Source organism: Sturnus vulgaris, chromosome 14 (assembly GCF_052056855.1).
Source record: "Sturnus vulgaris isolate bStuVul1 chromosome 14, bStuVul1.hap1, whole genome shotgun sequence".
NCBI lineage: Eukaryota > Metazoa > Chordata > Aves > Passeriformes > Sturnidae > Sturnus > Sturnus vulgaris.
Window position 1 is genome coordinate 19242991 of NC_142256.1, and position 20320 is coordinate 19263310.

General features: G+C 36.7%; 1 protein-coding gene across 1 annotated transcript; it reads right to left on the reverse strand.

Annotated features, from left to right (window-relative positions):
- Positions 1-9199: 9199 nt before the first annotated feature.
- On the reverse strand, positions 9200-10174 carry LOC106856315 (testis-specific serine/threonine-protein kinase 2-like). The gene has a single exon (XM_014881579.2). It carries the CDS (start codon positions 10172-10174, stop codon positions 9200-9202), a length of 975 nt encoding a protein of 324 aa, XP_014737065.1.
- Positions 10175-20320: the final 10146 nt, after the last annotated feature.

Here is a 20320-nt window from a genome sequence, read left to right on the forward strand (position 1 = left end):
CATACTCAAGGAAATGTTAGCACCAAAGCACTTTTCCCGCATCAATTTAATTGGGATTGGTAGGAAATGAAGGCTTTGTTTTAGAGTGGTGTGGGCAGTCTAGACCCACTTAATGAAATTCCAGACCCACATACTTGGTGAAATTCTAGATAGAATTTAATTGGCTACAATTTCTAGGGAAGTCTCAGTTGATAGAGTTCATTAGCCTTGACTGTGGTGATTTTAGTAAAGACTGAGGTTAGGCTCTCTACCCCTTTCAAAAGCTGACCTGAGAAGTGTGGCTATACAGGGTGGTAATTTTGGGGCAACCAAGAGGTTGCTTTGCCTTACTTCAAAGTAGTTACAATTCAGACTTTCCAATATTTTTCATTGTGAGGTGATAAGCCTTTCAGGGCTACAGCTTCAACAGAACATGTAAACAGAGGTCAAAACAGCTGTTGCTTATGTAGAAAATGTACTTTGACATCCATTAGATAAAAAGGGATAAGGAAGGCAGGTAACTGTTACATATGAAATTATGATGAATCCAATGTAACTAGCCAAATTAACTGTAGTATTAAAAATATTAATGTGTTTTTGTTTTGTTGGGTTTTGATTTTTTGTTTTAAATGGGAGATTTATGCCCTGACTGAACCCCCCCCCCCCCCCCCCAATGAACTGAAGAAACAAGTTGAATGGGGGAAAAAGTAGGTTTGAATTTCTACAGGAATATCCAGAAATTTCCTACTCAATTCCTCCTGATTCTTACTTCCGTTTTTTTGATTAAATTGCTCTGTTTTTACATTCATTAGTGGTGGCTTCCTGTCAGTAATGACACAATGTGAAGTTTACAGCATGTAGGAAGATAAAACAGTGGTGTCACAGAAGGCAGCCTAATTAGAATGGCTCTTCTCCTCAAGACAGGAATCCTCTTGACTACAACTAAATTTTATTTAGCTTGGATGTTTTTAAACGTTGCTTGAGGCATCTTCACTCACGAATACAATAAATTTATGCTATTGTGCAACAATATCAGGTTTTGAGACCTCTGCTACAGTTCAGTGTAATAATATTAATGTCTGTTGTCAATACACTAAAACATAGACTAAAAATGTTTTAATTTATATTCCATTCTATTTAGTCTTTTGGTTCAGTATTTTTCCTCATAGGTTTCCATATGAAGTCATTTAAGGGATAGAGTACCTGCTGTAGTAAGTGCATGAGGGAAATCTTTGGTGATGAATCATACAAGAGAAAAAGGAGGATAATGGAAGTCCCATCTGGTCACGAAAAAGAAAGAACACTAGACACAAGACTAGAACATACTGTGAACTGTTCTTAGATCTTTCTTTTAACAGTGAGCAATATGGTGTGTTCAAACTGCTATTGAGCAACTATTCCTGAATTCTGTAATATTTCCCAGAAATGCAAATTATCCTTTGGAAGGATGTAAAGGAATAAGAAGATGAAGGAGAAAATACTATAGAACAGTCTTGGAGTTGTGGACTATGTCAGAACTAGCAGTAATGTGAAGTTAGCCCAAGATTCAGACACTCCTAATTCTTTTGTGCATGTGGTCTTGTGGCTAGATATGGAAGCAGCTAGTCCTGGAAAACATTATTTTGCTCTAATTGATTTTTTTTTTTTTTTTTGCGTCACTGCTTAGTTTAAAAATAATATTCTAAGAAAATCAAGACAAGATTTTGACCCTTATGCTTCAATGAATTTGGAAAATAATGAACTAAATATTTCTTCCTCCTAGTAGGAAATATTTAGTACTAAGAAAACCTGTTTCTGAAATGCTTTGAAGTACACAGAAAAAAATAATTTCTGTAGTAGGCCAAACTAGCTTTGCTTTGATGTAATATTTTCCTTTAAGGGAAATCATAAAAAAACTAATGTATACATAATCATTAAAAACTCTCTGAATATGTAGTTCCTTGGTGGATTGTTCATGCTTTAAGATAATCCAAAGCTCACAGTTTTGCATCAGAAAAGCAGAGATTTCTCTCTCATTAACCCACACAATTTTCTTAAACTGCAGGTGAATGTATCCTGACAGGTACTTTGCTGGATTGATGATTCTGTGTTAAACTGCATTTTAAAAAAACACATCTCAGGGCTGATTGCTGATGTTGAGCAGGACTGGTAAGGATAAATTATTAGAAAAAGTTGATGCTGCAGAGAAAGCAAGCTAGTCCCATTTTATTTACTTTTACGTCTTGGTACTAGTACAGTGAAAATTAATGATTAAAGCATGAAGAAAATCAAGCTCATTTTATTTAAGTTTGTGTATGTTGGAATATTTAGAATTTTATGTAATACTAGGCAGAAGTAACTTGAAGTATAGCTTTGAAAAACCTTGAATAGCTTGATGTGTGTAACAAAGAGATACTGTAGTAATCATATTTCAGCTAGACATGGAAGTAGGGTGCTTGAAATTGGTGGGGTTTCTTTGGTTTAGGCTTTTTTGTAGTGTTTTGCTTTGTTTTCTTTTTTTTAGTTAGAGCCAATCAAAGGCAGAAAAAACAGGCAGCAGTAATAATTCACTATAGTTCATAACTTTACTGCTCCTGATTAAGGTAAATTTTGTCACAGATTGTGTTCTCAGTGGCTTAGTCTGCATAACACATATGCTCAGATTTTTAACAGTAATCAGGCACTCAGTGCTTATAGGATCTGAGTACTTAATATGTTTTAAAAGCTCTATATTCATTCTGTGTTTCAGTTTCACTTTGTAAAGCTGAGATAATGTTATTCCTCTTCTTTACAAGGATATTGGGAGATAAACTCATGAAATGCTGCAATGTGCTTGGGACATATGCTAATTTTAGGTGTCTAACAGTCTAGTAAACTAAGTACCTAATGTGTCTAGATGTTCTCATCTTGCAGAAATTGCTTGGGTAAAACTTAGCACAGCATGAATTATATTCGTAAATAAGATAAAGTTATAGGTGCTGATGCAAATACCAGTAGCAAGGACTCCAAATGACTTGAATGAACTTTGATTTTGGTCCATTAAAATTTGTCATGAACAATTCTCATTACTCAGGTTTTGAAAAATTAATTTTTGTTCTGGTTGTGTCTTGTGTTGCAAATAATCTTGTGATTTTTTTCATAGGACTGTTATGTGCTCAAGAAGATTTGAATGTTGTATTTATGTAGCTCTAATGACTGTGACTATTTCTGTCCAGGTCAAAGGAATTAGGTTTCTGAGGCAGTAAATATCACTACTATTAAAGGCAGTCATTCATCCATTTACAAGGTGTTAAGAGTCATAACAGATAACTTGTCTTTTCTGTGTTAGGAGAATCAGCAAATGTTTATTCCTTTCAATGTTTATTCCCTCCAGTGCTGCTCTGTTTACCCCTTTCACCTGTTCCCTCTGTCCACTGCACCTTGTCCTGAATGGAGTAATGCACTTCACTTGAAGAAGAAGCAGCAATAAATCTTGGTAATGTGAAACACTGACTTAACAAGATCAAATGGTAAATGTGACAGTGCTTTAACAAGGTACACTGACTATTTATGCCTAAAGGACAAAATCAGAAAAAGCTGTCAGGGAGACTCTCCCATTGAGTCATGAGGTTCAGGAAGGTCATCCTTGCTTTCTAGACTACTTAGACTGCAGCTGGAGCCAGTCCTAGTTTTAGACTTGCCCAGTGGTTTATGTCCAAAAGAGTTTATGTGCACAGTCAATCCTTTGTATCATTGGCTAAGATTTCAAAGGTTAGGATACTATTGATCATTTCCTGAGGATCTCTTGTGGCAAGGAACCTTTCAGCCTTGAGGGTAACCTTGAGAGGTATGCCTACTCAAGGGGAGCTCCTGGAGTGCAGCCACTGCCACATGGGAGAGCTCAATGGGCCCTGAGCTGTCCAGTATTTATAATAAAATGATTGACTCATAGTGATATTTGCATAGTGGCAAGACGTCTGGGTCACCGTTCCAGACAGCCCTTGGCTGCCCTGAAGCCATCTGTCCCCAGAGTCCCAAGGAAGCTGGAGGGAGGCACCAGAGCCCTGCTGTTTGTCAGGGCAGGAAGGGGGACAGCACACTCAACACAGCCAGCAAATTAAACATAAAACCTCTTCGGGGAAAATGCAATGATACTCCAGGATATGGAAGTCCTGTCCTGGACACTGTGTTCTTAGTCAAATTGTTGTGGGTCTCTGCTTGCAAATGCTATGCAATTCTACCTAATCATAGACTTTTGTACCACCAATAAAGTTATCCACTGGAGTTTTTGTGGTTTGAAGAACTTCTAATGGCTATAAATAGACCATCATGATCATGTTCAGGGGTTTTATTTTGGAGACAGTATCTGTGTGAGCAAAACAATTATCATTGAACTAAAAGCCCTTACAGGAATTGGAAAGAAATCTTAAAAAATTTCATTGTGAAGTTGAGTCTTGAAACGTACTTTAATAAATTATATGCATGGCATTTCCAGGGATAGTACTAAGACTTTTTGACAAATTGTAACTTCTGAGCCTTTTTTTTTAATGGAATGTCCACGATGGTTCACATAGCTCTGAGTGCCATAGTAAGGAGCATAAATTGATGCAGGTTCTCCTTTAAGAATCCTACTCCTCCAAATGAGTTCAAGTAATTTTTAGATATAGACAAAAAAATTAATTCAATAGTTTCATTATCAGTAAGTACTAGAAATAATTTCATTTTCAAACTAAGTCTATAGAAATGAACAAAGCTTATGAAATGAATACATATTATTCATATTTAAAGTGAATTTATTTAACTTTTCTAAAGGCAAGCAAGATAAAATGAGTGAGTTTAATCTTTGATTTATAAAGGCAAATAAAATTAGGATTCTTTACATTTTAATGTTAATACAGACAAAATTTAAATAGTTATCTTAACATTTATTATGACTGCTGGATCTGTTAGACAACAGCCATTAATTATAAGTGCCAACGACATAAGACAGGAAAGTACAGACACTTCTGACTAAAGAAAAGATGATTCTAAAACTCAATCACTTGTAATGCGTAGAGGAAAGTGCAAATTAAATTTTGATCTGAAACATTAATGATTACAACAATCTCAATTTTCATTCCCCAATGCTAGGTACATGGTATTTGAAATAAATAAGGGCAAGGAGACTAGCTTCCTTTTTAGAGCCTTTATTGAAAAATCTGCTCTGGGTGAGGGCCCGAGGGGTCACGTGCAGCACCGCTGCTCCCAATGGACGATCCAGCAGAATTCAGCTTTGCTCTGCAGCAGAGCTGGGGCTTCTGTCCTGAGAGGAGTCCCTAAAAAGACAGTCAATGGCTCGTTGTCTAGGGATGTCTTGTTGACCGGGTGCTGTTGGGTCATGGTGACAAGGCAAAAAAGCCCTGGTTGGTGATTTCATCTTCTCCACTCTTTTCCCTACCTGGGTGTACCATTTTTAGTTTTGGATGTTATATTGGCTCCTTGTATTTAGGGGTTTTTTATTACTGAGTTGTGTCCCATGAGCATTTGCTGTTCCCCTATTTGCTGGGGCCATTTTGGGAGCAGTGAAGACATTACCCAACGGGAGGGAAAGGGCATAGGGGTGGGGCAATTCCAGTAACTGGGAACAGGAACAGAGTGAGGCCAGTAATTTAACATTAACAATTAACATGAAAACAGGGTGTTTTCCACAGTAAACAGAACAAACTTAGGAACTTGTTCCTAACAGTATTGATTCCTCTTGAAATCTGAGGAGACAGAACCTGATGGAACTGAAGAACAGCTGAGTTAACTGTGGTTGCTTAAGCTGGAGAAAAAGTTCTTCACTGAAAGCGTGCTCAAGCATTGGAACAGTGGAACAGACTGCCCAGGGAAATGGCGGAATCACCATCCCTGGAAGTTCTAAAAAAATGCATAGATGAGGTGCTTGGAGACATGGTTAGTGGTGGACCTGGTTGATTTAATGGTTGGGCTCGAGATCTTAGAAGTCTTTGCCAGCCTTAGTAAATATATGATTCTATGATCTTTAGTTAAAGTAAATCCAGTGTTATTTTGAGAGTTATAGCAGTGTCCTGGGGTGACTTTCTGATGCTTGTATCCCAGATCGTCTGTTCTGTTTATGCTGGATATTGACTTCTGCACCTTTAAGACTCGTTCTGAGAGTGAAGGGGAAGAGAAGAAATGCAGAATTTGTTATCAGAGCACTCACTCCTCCGTGTTCCAGCTCCTGGACTGTGCTGTCTGCAGCACGGATGGACAGCGAGACAGAGCTCTCCTTTGCTTTTTAGTTTTATTAGCTAGCTGAGGCAGAGAAGTTCCCTGGACTGTGGTTTTTCTTTTTTCTTGGAACTGATCAGCCCTGCTCTGGACTGAAAACCCAGAACACCAGGAGCTCACGCCAGTGGCCCACGAGGGCTGGGATGTGGCATTTTCCAGTGCTAGAGGGACTGATAAGAGATGAGCTACACCCCACGAAGAGGCCTTTCTGAATATGCCATCTCTTCAGAGCAATGAGAGGTTTTATTGCTTAATAGTATTCTTTTTTTTTTTTTTTTTTTTTTTTTTAATGTGTGTGCTTTTCTTGTTGAATAAACAGTTTTTTTTCCACTTTTCTCCAAGGAAATATTTTCCCAAACCAGTTGGGGGACAGGTTGCTTGAATCTGCTTTCTAGACGGAGCCCATTCAGAGGTTTCCTCCCAAATTTTTGTGCTAGACCAGGACAAGCAGGACACATTCTATCCCATTTACTGCATTCAACTGAAATTATATTTTTAGTACGCTTAATTTGTTTCGTTGTGATATTCACCAGTGCAGTTCATAGGTCCTCTTTCTCTAGAGGTTTTTTAGGACTTATATGTTTGTTTTCAATGGCCTGTTTAAATATCCTGTCTTACTAAAAGGATTGGAATAAAACTGGATTCCCAAGTAAACCAGAATTGCAATATGTACCCTCCTTAGATGCATGTCAGATATCTCTTTTATACAATTTACACAACAGAGTAGCTGACATCTGTAATAAATTCAGCTGAAAAGGCCTCTGTGTAAGAGTTGCTTTTGATTTTGGCTGTGCACTTAGACATATTTTGGCCACAGGCACACAGCTGGAAATAAGAATGTGCCTGAACTGCCTGAACTTTAGTAGTAGTCTTGCCATGAACATGCATGGCAGTGTGGAGGCTCATAATCCTGTCTAAGGAGCTGCCAGTTCACCAGGAAGTGGTGCCACACCTTCTTTGTGGCACATCCCATGTGATGATCATTTCCAATCACATTGTCTCCTCTTGTATCTGGTGTCTGATAATGCAAACCTCATGTAAATGGCAAACGTAAAATAGAATAAGAAAATGTTTTCCATGGCTTCACCTTTTTACTACTGTGTTTTTGTCCCAGGTTAAACCAATGAAAGCAAAATAATAATAAGCTATATTTTTAAGCTTTCTACTGAATTGCTATCTCGAAAAATTCATAAGCTCCATTTTGTTTGTCCAAGTGTCCTTTTCAACGGCTGTGACTTCTAAACTTGTGGCAGTGGAAACATACTATGTTAATGTTCTCCTGCCACGAGCAATGAGTACTAATTAGAGCTGGATCTGACTTTGTCTCTCCTTGGATTATTTAAGTTAGTAAGAGCTCTGCTGAATGGCTGTTTGTACAATCCACCTTTTAATCCACTCAGAATCAGAAGACTATTCCGAGTAAGATTTGTAATTATTCCGGAGTGCATTTGATTTCTTAGCATCAAAAATAATCGCTTACATTATTAAGCAAAAATGTTTATTTTTTTTTCCCAGAATAGATTTAGTTGTCCACACTTACTAAATGCAAATAATAGTTTAAATTATGGTCAGTGTTTTTTTATTTGTGGCTTTAGGGATGGCAGTATTTTATGTTTGATATTTTAGCACAATATTTTGATGGGAACAGCATATTTTCTGTAAAGAGTAACGGGTGAAACAATGGATAAACATAAGTTTTGTCTTGTCAAATTGTATGTTAGAGTACTTTTTGACACTTTGTTACTTTTCAGTAGCACTTCAACTCTACTTTCTCTCTATTTCATAAAGAGTTAAACATAGTAGCCTGTCCCTTTCTAAGCAAAACTAAATTAAGAATAGGTCATCATTTGTGTGTGTGACATTCTCAGGTGTTGGATAGATCCCTTGAAGATCGATAACTGGTCAAGTATCTCTGGCCAAGCAGACCCATGATATTATTTATTTTGCTTTACTTTTAGTGTCAGACAATTATTTGAGTACCAAAGAATTATTTTGGGAGTAATAAAACTCCTAAAGTCTCCACTGGGATCAGATTTTACCCACATGACATTTTTTTATGTTTTTCTGAAGGAAGTGGCTGGACTGTAAATGTGTGCTTGCATAACTTATCCAGTTGAATCAATCCTATGGGATCCAGAGGTAAATAAATGTATTAGACCAGTGGGACAGGAGACTTCTTATTTTGCAGGCTTTTAAAAATATCCTTGATTAGGACTACCTTGCAGGGCTGAAATGCAAATAAAATAATTAACATAATTTTTAAAGTTTTAGGCTAAACCATAGTAATAACCAACCATAGCATTGAAGGTAGATGTTTTATTTTTTGATGTCGAATATAATATTTCTTGTCATAGAAAAATAAATCTGTTATTATTCATACATGTCTTTTGCTCAGTCAGTAAGTTTCAGTTAAAAGGCAGATGTTGTTTGGATCCTTGTTTTTTTTTATTTCCCTTGCTAATTAATGAAAACTCTTCCCCCATTCCTTTAGACTTAAAACCTGTGTTTGGTTGTTATGGTACAACTGATTTGTAATCTTTGTTAATTTTTAAGTATAGGGAAGTGGTTTCCATTGCATATTTTCTGGTTGAAAGACTCAAAAGGAGAAAATAAGCTAAATTTTAACTCATAAGCTGTATGTCTAGGCAGATCCTAGAGTAGGGAAATAGTTATAAATTGTTATAAAGTGCACCAGATCTGATATTCAGATATATTAAAAAAATTGCATTGTCATGTTTGAAATACATTTGTCCTTCAAGTATTACATACAAAGTCTTCCTCTGCAGTTTGTTTACATGTTCTAAAACTTTCCTCCCTCATCATTTCCCTCTGTCTTTCACAGCCCTGACTTTGGCAGTGTTAAAGCTCTTCCTTCAAGCGCACTGTGCAGGAGCAGGGACACAACTGCCGCATGGAATTTTAGACAGGTTCTCTTTAATGTGATTTTAAACTAATACAGTTCACAAGTTAGGCCAACACTGTGGTCCTATTAAAGGAAAGTATCCTTAAGAGGATCTGATTTCCTCTTCCACTCCTTACACTTACGCACAATGGGATTTGCCATTCTGTTGTTTCTTGGATTTTTCTTGCCACAGGCCTTGGGGTCACCCCCTCCTGCAACTCGCAGACTGTGCGTGAGTTTTGGAGTCTGCAACCAGGGATGTCTCAAAACTTCATCTATGCACAGCCTCTGAGACACATCAGGGTGGAGCAAGTGGGCAATGAGGTTCTTGCACTCTGCAGAGAGATTTTTTGACTTGATGAAGGGAATCTTCCGTTGTTTCTGAACGTGGAGCATTTCCCTGACATTGGAACTATCAAATGGCTGTGAAGCAAAAAGCATTGCATACAGGATAATGCCCAAGCTCCACATGTCTGAAATCCTGGGGTCACAAGGAATATGCTCGAGCAGTTCGGGGGCTGAGTATGCAAGAGACCCGCAGAAGGTGCTGCTGAGAATGGTTTTTCCATTTCCATCCCGAGCCAGGGGTTTTGAAAAGCCAAAGTCTGACAGCTTGAAGTTAAGATCGTTGTCAAGAAGGATGTTGTCACATTTCAGGTCCCTGTGGGCAAAGTCCAAGTCATGGCAATGCTTGATGGCAGAAGCCAACTGCTGGAATTTGCTGCGAGCAATGCTCTCCTCCATCGCACCCTGGCTGGTGAGGTAGTTCAGGAGGCTCCCCTTTTCCCCCAGCTCCATCACAATGTACACTTTCCCAGTTGAGGTCTCAAAAATCTCATAGGTTTCAATGATTGAGGGATGGTGCAGTCTCATCAAAGCCTCCATTTCCCTGGGGAGAAATTTTTCCAGGACATTCCGAGAAATTTTCTTCTTGTCGATGATCTTGATGGCCACTTTGCATTTCAGGCGGTGGCTGTAGGCAGCTTTCACTTTGCCGTAGGACCCTTCTCCAAGAGTGTCACCGAGGCTGTATCCCTTCTTTTTAAGCACCACAGCATCCATCCTGAGAGAGCTGCAGGGATCTGCCCCAGCGGGAGCTGCTCTGCATCCTGTGCTGCTGGGCTATGCTCCACGCCTGATGGTGCTGCCAGGGGCACTGCTGGCCTGGGTGTGTGAGCAGTTACTGGGTGAGCTCATGAACAGTTGGCCTGGAAGGATCTTTCTGACATTTCATGGAACTACTCTATGACATCATGGAGGCCAAAACGCAACATGAAGGCCCTGGCTGCTCTGTGCTGTCACTGATGTTTGCCTCTGCGCATTGCAATCAGAAAATGGACATAATTTCTCAATTACATATTTCTCTTTTTAAGATGGTCAGAGTAGGAGGACCATTTTATATCTTAGTTTTGTAAAGCTGTTTTTCAGTTGTACATCATTACAATAGTATACTCTGCATTATTGATGGATTTTAGGAAAACAACTAAACTTGCCTGATGACTGAGACTTTGTGGAGCAGTGCATAGTGTATTCAAAAACCTTTCTTTTTTTCCTTTTTTTTTTTTGGTGGTATGATAGATCCTGGTTTGTTAATAAGTGCTCTTTGTTGAGTGTGATTGCAATAACAGCTGACCAACCTGAGTCTTCCAGAGAGTACCAGGGAGTCTAACCAGTTCAGTGTTTTATGTCAGTATTGCTATGAGAGTTCTAGAAGTCTATTCCCTATGTCAGAAGAAAATAATTCTATGGAAATTCGAAATTACCACTGCAGATAATTTCCCTATGTATGCACATTTCTTTCCTTGTTTTTAGCACTTAGTGCTAATATACTTCCCAAGAAATTGTAGAGAAGCATTAATTTTTATTGGCCACAATAACATTTCAGGGTACAGCCACATAACCAGATTAAAGAATTGAAAATCACAGAAAACTACAATCACTAATAATAATAATAATAATAATAATAATAATAATAATAATAATAATAATAATAATAATAATAATAATAATTATTATTATTATTATTATTATTATTATTATTATTATTATTATTATTATTATTATTATTATTATTTTGTAGTTCTGTTCTTTGATATTAGAAAATACTCTGAGTTGCTTTCAAACTGATGGCATTCTTTTAAACTGAAGATTTTATTCTAGAGCCAGTAAGGCTACTGTAAATGTCAACAAACCAGAAAGTTAAACTGTAAGTCTGGAATGATAGTAGTTCTCAAGGGATTAAACCTGGGGTTCTTTCCATGTAAAGTGGTGCATGTTCAAGTGTTTTGTTTTGAGTTTAAGGAGGATTTGCAGTGGATATTTAACACATGCTGCTCTGCATATTTTTGTTTTAGTCTTTCAACAGGTACATGGAAGGGGAAAGTTTTGGGGAAGGGGAATAGAGCAACTTCCTGATGTTATTCCAGAGCAAGGGTTCTTAAGGATATGGACAATTTCAAATTATAGGAGTAACAATCCAGCATCATGCCTTTGTCTCTCCTAAAGGTGCATCTGAACTGTGAGAGGGAAGGCATAAACCATTGTGATGACATCAGAAAGAGCAAAGAAGAAAAGTCTTGAAAATGCATGCAAGAATGCTTAAAGATTTTCAGTGGAGTATTACATGTGCCTGTTTTCAGGGCATTAATTTAATTGGTTATTTTCAGATGTAGATAAAAATGTGACCTTGTATTAAATGTTGGATAGCCTCATTTCACCTACTCATGCATAAAACCACTTCAACTTTTAGTGTAGATGTCTTATCTTCGTGTCAGCCTGTTAATTTTTTTAGGAAACCTGTTTTGCATCTAGGCATTTTTGTAGTTGGTGCAAGGTACCCAAAATGTGTCATGAATGCTCTGCTTGTTTGTGTATCTCCTTATAGTCATTCTTTTGAAATTTATATAAAGGGATACAGAAAAGTGTTAGTTATGGTGAAATTGTTAAGCAGTGATTTCCACCAGAAGTGCGTGGCAGTATTAACTGAATACTACTACAACCTTTTTCTTCTCACAGTAATTTAAGGAAATGATAATGGTTTTGTGGGAATGCTCATATTTTTACTATTAATATAAATTAAGACAAAATTGACCGTCAAATCCAAGTGTATCAACTGATGCATAAATTTTTAGTAATTAACTACTGGTGTTGTCACAGGCAATGGATCTGGAGAGTGGTAGGTGTTGTTCCCTGCTCTGTAAGATCAGTCACTGTAAGATAATGTCACCACGGAACCAACGGATTAAGAAAGAGGATCTATATTCAGCAAAGCAGCTAATTCCTTTGATGTTAATGCGGGTAAACTTAATCAAAAACTAAGTGAGAAGTCAGATCTATTATCAGTGAAATAAATTTTTGTCCTTTTTGGTGTTAATGTAAGATTTTCTTTAGCTAAAGCAACTTACTGGTGTTTAATTAGAATTTTGAATAAAACTTAGAATCATCAGTATTAGAAATTTGACAAATTTATACAGAGGTTTTTTTCCTGGTGCCCATCTGTGTCAGTTGCAAATGTAATAGACTCAGGGCTTTAATGATGCAAATTGAATTTTCCAGTGAGAGAAATGCCAATATAGGCCAAGAATTAATTCTGAATCCAAAGGGGGAAGAGCAAACTATTAATTCATTACACCTGACAGAAGCAATTCAGTAGTTTCTTCTCTAGTTACTTTAGTTATATTTGTTCTTAAAAAAAAGGAAACCAACTCCTCATCTCTTAGACAGACCTGCTTGACTGTTGCTTTATTTATTTTTCTTGCTCTGCTGTTGTCCCCTTTCACAAACCTCTAAGGTTAGGTGATTGAGAGAGAGCACTGAAATTCCCACTGCATCAGTGTAGCCCCAAGTGTACCAGCAGCGTCTTGAAAATCAGGTGTTTAACACTGGATCGGGGATCAGTGCAATAGGAATTGTATGGCACACTGATAGTGGGGAGAATAGCTAGAAGGTAGAAACATTTTAAGCCCTGGATGAGTATTTCCTTGCATGCTGTATCTTCAAGCAGATGATTTTTTTTTATAGTTGTACAGCACCATTTTATAAAAATGGGGTACTTGGAGCATATTTTGTTCTGGAATGGAATTAATGATGGAAGGCAAAAGTCCGAACTGCCAGGACCTCACCTTGACACAACTTTAAGTCCCCTTTTTAAAAAAAGCTTCTATTTTCTTTGCCCCTTTTTTTGCATCAGAAAGCTTCATTTCAAGTTTATTGATTATACTCATTTCAAGCTTATTGATTATGCTGATAATACATATTTTTCAATAATATTTGTGCTGGTTTTAGCTGGGATAGAGTAAATTTTCTTTACAGTAGCTGGTATGGGCCTATATTTTGGGTTTCTGTTGACAATTCAGAGGTGTTTTCATTATCACTGAGCAGCACTAACACACTGCCAAGGCCTTTCCTGCTCCTCACCCACCCCACCAGCAAGAGGCTCCACAAGGAGCTGGGAGGGGACACAGCCAGGCCAGCTGACCCCAACTGACCCAGGGCATATTCCAGACCATGACAACATGATCAGCATAAAAATCTGGGGAGAAGGAGGAAGGGGGGGCATTTTGAGTAATAGTGTTTGTTTTCCCAAGTCACTGTTACAGGTGATGGAGCCCTGCTGTCCTGGGGATAGCTGAGCACCTGCCTGCCATGGGAAATGGGGAATTAATTCCTTGGTTTGCCTTGCTTGTGCATGTGGCTTTTGCTTTACCTGTTAAACTGACTTTATCTCAACCCATGTGTTTTCTTGCTTTGATTAATTCCCCAGCCCACCAGGGTAAAGTGAGTGAGAGACTGTGTGGGGCTCAATTACCCTCTGGGGTTTAACCATGAGAGTCTTGAAAGCATTTTCCAGTCTTACCAGAATTAGGTATTGATTTTTATTATTTATGATTTTTTTTCCACCAAGATTTCACAACACATTTGTCCTGGTTTTCTAATATGGAAGAGTTATCACACAATAATTTTAATGGATTTTTTAGAGTATTGTCATGGGAAGTACTCTGCTGGCATCAAATTCTTTCTTTGCAGTTTCCTGGAATATTTATCGATGTCTGAAGGAACTCTAAAACATGGTTTATTTGTATAAAATAACTCTGAAATAAAAACTTCAGATTGACTTTTAATTCTAACCTTGCACTTGTGGGGTTTTTGTTCCTAAAGTGCAAGATCTTAAATGCAAGTCCTAATGTAGAATTGCAATGTGTGGTCTGACTTCTCTATGGCTTTCTGTTCTCTGTAGTTCTGTGTTGTAGGAGAGCTGGAGTTGCTGATATTCTGTGAAAATATTAGCATCCTGGTGATAACAATTCTGCCAAAGCCATTCATCATATTTTGCCTAAATCTGGCAAGAACGGGGAAACTGAAAAACAAATTGCTCATCTTAGTGAGAGGAATGGGTTTTTTTGGTGACCCAAAGGTTAGTCTTGGGACAGAATTAAGGATGAGGTAAAATCCTTTTGTTTCATGCCCTTCTCCACTGTGCAGACTTGGATGTTGTGGACGTTTTTCTGCGGATTGACAAGAGTTTATATTCTAAGACCTATCAAAATAGTTTTCCACAATAAAAGTTCAGTGAATTAAGACTTCAAAAACAAGCAAAAAGAAAAAAAAAAAAGAAAATTTTCAAATGCTTATTAAACATATTGTGTTTTAGGTTAGTCATTTGAGTGTAAGAACACTAGAGAGTGCTTTTTAAATTTTCCTAAATATTTTGCTTATGAATACAGTTCTTGGAGTAAGTACATGTTGTGAATATCAAGTGTGAAAAAAGTTTAGGTTTCATAAGAACAGGTTTCATTAAAAAAAAATTACAACAGACTGTTTCTGTGAAATAGTCACAGTTATTGGCCACTGCTTGGGGAATGTTTTCTTCAAAGTATGTAAGACCATTTTTAGGCATTTAAATTGAAAATAAACAATTTAATTAAAAATAAATCCCACATCCTGGATGAAATACATGGCTGCTTGGGTGGTAATTCTTTTAGGTTTATATTCTATATAGAATTTGAGAAACCCTGCCTTACCTGTCATGAAATCCTTTTGTGTCGGAGTCAACCTACATGAGGAGATAAACTGATGGAATAACTGAGAGCACACAAAATGCTAGCTTAGGTAAAATGCACACTGCTGATAACCCACTAAGCCTTCCTGGTATGCTAATCTTAATTTATGTTAAATAGTAATTAAGACAGTTTTGTTTATTGCTATAGCCACGAACACCTGGAAGACTGACTAATCCCATCCATGTGTTGGGGACAATCCAGCTGCTTTTGTTAACTCAGAATGCAGAAAAAATTGTATTTGTGACTTGTTTTTGTTGGTGTTTTTTCAGGCAATTATAGACGCCCTTTTCCCCATCACATCAGGAACTGGAACAGAAGAAACATCCTAAATAAAATGGATGAAGGGATTTTTGGAGCAAGAGGACAAAATCTAAATAGACTCACTGTGTTTCCAGCCAAACTTTATATCAGAATATCTCTGATATACCGATGCAAAAATAGATTCACAACTTCCATTGTAGCTGTGTTTCTGTTTGGTGTTGCACATATAATTAGATACAACTTTCAGATTTTGAGGATTCTGAAGGATTATATTTAGGAGGCCATGGATGGTATCATAGAAGTGAAATGATAAATAATGGGCAGAGGAAAAGGGGCAGCATAAACAGAATCTCAGGAGGAATAATGCCATAGGAATGGGGAACACCTAAGCCCACGTTGTGCAAAATTTCATGTTTTCAGTTGCATCCTTTTTCTTATTATAGGCTAATAAAAGCATATGTTCTCACAAATGTTGCTAGTATGTATCAGGTACAGATTTTTGACTTGATACGTGTATTCACACAATTACATCTATCATGGATTATGCCATCAGTTGGCAGAATTGCTTTCTGTTTCTTGTATAGCATTTCTCCTTAAACTGTAGGTAGGAGCACCCAGGTCAATATAAAGTCTTACTGTGAAAGATTTTTTCCTTTTAGAAGAATACCTGCCCTGGAAATGTATTCATTCTAATGACTTCAAATCATTCACTTTAAAAATCATGCAAGAATGGTAGTGTTTTTCATCTCCTATTGTTAAATCTTTGAGCTGTTTAGGGATTTCCTGTTCTTAAAAGTTTAATTTTCTGCCTTGTCATGATGGAAAATATGCTAACTACTCTTAAGTGACAACTTTATTCTCTGTACTATTTTGAAGTCAGCCCGTACAGAGATCACTTGTAGTGTGGAAATTTGGACCTAATTATCCTTTCATTACATACGCTAAAGTATTTCTTGATTGAATTTTTCATCAGGTTGTGGTAAAACAGAAATAAAGAATTAGGCTTAAAGGTGAACATATATTTCACAGTTTGTACAAAATTCAAGTGTGAGTGCAAGTGCTTTGCAAACCTTTTGATTCTCTTCATGTTTAACTCATGATATTTGCAATCATGTGGATTTTCTTACCAGTTAAAGTTAGATTTGATTTTTGTAAGAAAATAAAATTAGAAATGAAAAATTTACAGTGTACATATGTGTGTTATGGAGCTTAAAGTGATTGCCATATCTCTAATAATTTCGTGTGGATTCTTCTTACAGACAGCAGAGAGCAGCAGTGTGATGACCTGAATAGGAAGGAATGATGTTAAGGAGTGCTGAAACTAACTAACAAGTTAAATGCTTCCAAAAAATTATTCCCAAAAGAATTGCCTATTATTCCCTTGATACTGGTGCAATTCTTTTTTTGAGACACTTTTGCAAAAGAAATTAGAAGTGGAAAAAAAATAGACATTTCCAATAAAATAACTATTATGAAAATAATTGTCCGACAGGATGCTTTCATACAGTAAAAAAAGTGAGAGCAGAGGGTGAGGAATGAAGGATTAGTGTCTGAGCTGTGTTTAGAACTGTCCAAAATGATGATGTAAATCAAAAGACAAACATTAGCTCACACACTATAGTTTAAAGAAAAAACTTACTTGAATGTGTACTTAATAGTCTGAAAGTTGGTAAACTCAATAACATGAATTTTTGGAAATCACTAGCTGTGTCTGCAGGCAATTTGCAAGTCAGTATTTTGGTTTGTCTTAGGAGTTCATGGGTACAATCAAACCACGTTAAATCATTCAGGGTAGAAGACATCAAGTACAATAGGAAATATTATTTCTAAGGACTCGAAATTACTTTTTTTCATGTATCTCACTTCAACTGATATTTTAGTAACTCAAAGCCCAAATTTGCAATTTTGGATTTTTTTACTAGTGCCGTGTGTTTTACCCTCCATTATTTTCCATTGCAAAAACAGGATGAAGACTCTGGTATGTAATGAACAGATATAAATACCTATGAGTCAGATAAGTTATCCTGTGTCCCTTCATTCCAGGGAAGCTGCTGCCCTGAAAGATGCAAACAGAGGCTGTTGCCCTGATGACTGCTCTTTGGAGTCTGGTTTGCACCAGGCCTGCATTCCTCACTTCTCTTAGGTCTTTGCATTTCTGTAGACAGCTCATGTGAACAAAGGCCACAAATCAAATGCAAAGAAATTAAACAGCAAGCATAGAGCATGAATGTGATGTGTTGAAAATGGCATATGGTTTATAAGGAGTATCACAGTGTTGATCATCTTAATATAGAACTAAACAGAGATGCACAAAATTTCTGCCAAGCTGATCTGAGGGCCTGAGTTTGTGTGCCCCATCTGAGTCAGAAGAGACAGAAGTGGCATTTTCTGATAGTTGAATTATTGAGGTGGCTGTGTGCAAACTTTTTTACCGATCTTTTTTTTTCCTGTTTCTCTTTGCTGCTTTAGGCCTCAAGATCTGATCTGAACTGCACTGAATTAAAAATAAAAGCTGCTACTTTTCACAAGTTATCCTCAGATCTCTGAAAAAAAATACTGTTAATCATGAAGTTTTTCTTATTTGAATTCTTTTCAGTATTTTCCCTCATAATGAAACATGCTTCATTTTGGAAACAGGTGGTCCCTTGGCTATTCAGAATTATTTGTGTTCTTGAATTTTTGTTTTGCAAAGGTTTCAATAATACAGACTAATCTTAATGTCTTTGTGATCTTTATATTTTGAGCTTTGTGTACTCCTCATAGCACGTTTCTAAGATTCTCCCCTTCTTCAGAGATCCTTAACATTTCCTGAGCCTGAAATCATGACTGAAATTCTAGATTAAGCTGTTATGCAGAAAGTTGCTTTTCAAACAGATCTGATCCTGAAACTTTTTACTTTACTATTACATAATTTCATGCCCTCATGGCAATTATTTGAGCTTCTATCTCCCTCAAATTAGCTGATAATACAGAAAATGTAAACCATGTATAGAAAATCAATAATTAAATAATTTTGGCTCTGCCTTCTTCATTCTCAAATCCTGCAATCACTGCATCAGCAGAGAATAGTGAGCATAATCCTTTCAATGTATTGACTGACCATATATGTCAACACCTGCTTCTATGAGCTGTCAGAAGTCAGAATGACTTTTCTGATAGAAGTTTTTATAAAATAAGAATTATTTACTATTTTTATCTATCTGTAGATCTGATTTGACTGGTTGACTTGAGTGATTTAAGGTCAATAACAGTGCAATTTCTGAACAGTTTGGTGTATGACACCTTTTTTTTTTCAAATACTTGTTGCCTGTATTAAGTGGAGAACAATTTGCTAATTGGCCCTCAATGATATAAGTAATTCAATGTTCTGAAAACCACAATAGGGTTTTGTTGCAAAGTGGGGTTTGGGGAATGTTGAACTTCCAGATAACATTAAAATCATGTTAATAGTAGGCAGATTTTGTTATTTCTCCTTTTATTTTTTCCTTTCTCTAATTGCTTGTTGGACTTCTGTGCAGTTTAGTTCATTGATGAATTATGTTTGTATGGAATAAAGGCTTGTAGCTGCAAGTTTATTTCTAGCATGTCAATGTTAAAATTGCATATAATTGCTAGTATTATTAACCAGATTTTCTCAGTGTCTTTTCCTTAGGTGTAGTCAAATGATTCCTGAGAGTTCTACCACTCACATCTGTTTTGATTTTATTTGCCAGAACTGCTTTTTTAACATTAACTCCCCTTTTAAATGATAAGTTTCCAAACACCCAGAAGGAAGGAAGTATGACTCTAAATGTCACTTAAGAAAGTGATGGAAAAATATGAACTTCCATTGTGACTGTACTTTATTACCTGAAAAAAAAGATGTATTTTCCCATAATGTTTGCAATGGAGCTTGTACATTCTTAAATTCTTTTGCAATGTTTTGAAGATCAAAGGAAAACTACCCAAAAAGCAAAACCCCCAAATTAAATTTGCTAAATGGAAAACAAAATCTACACCAAGGCAAAAGCCTCTCTTCCAGGGTATCCATCAGGTTTCCTCTGGTATGGAAGGATGTAAGGATACTGTGAATGTTGGGTAACTTTGGGGAAGACCATGCTACCTCAGTGGTTGTTAGGAAGGCAACTGACATCTCTTTGGGTAGAATTCAGCTGTTTCTCAATATATCTAAAATCAGAGGAGAACATAGAATTATTTATACCTAATAAGTCACAACTGTTGTTTAAGTGATTTTGCTACAGTAATTATTGCCTAATATCAGCATTCTTTCTCTAATACACATTTTCTGTCATTTAACTCACTATTACAGGATAATTATTCCAATGGAACCACTTGTGCAGACTTGATACAGCATTATAGTAATAAAGAAATCAAAATAGTCTTTTAAAGTATTCCTAATTCCCTTTGAATCATAACAAGTTCTTAAAGCAGTCTGTAGATGGATTTTTGGTGTGTATTTGTAGTTGTAATAGTTCTTTCTAAATCAGAAGGACAGAAAGAATCTAAGAAATGAGGGGCAAAAAGAACCAACAAAATTATTGAACAGTGTGTAGTAAAAGTATCTTTTCTATTATGTCACTGGTGATTTCTTTCTAATCAATGGCATATTCCTGATCACCAAGTTTCCAAATTTTGTTTTATATTTCAATGTGCTGATTGATTTTTCTCACAAAACTCATTTTTGTGGTAGGTGTTAGCTAATTGGTTTTCTGCTTTAGAAAGAGCTAAGCTCCTTTTTAGGAAACAGCTACTAATGCAGTTCTTTTATTTTGCACGACAAAGTTGTGTGATGGTATTAAAAGCTGTGTGACAGGGAGCTGAGGCTGGGTCTGGTATTACAGTGACTTTATTCTGACTTTTCCTTGCAAGACTGAAACAGACTTCATGG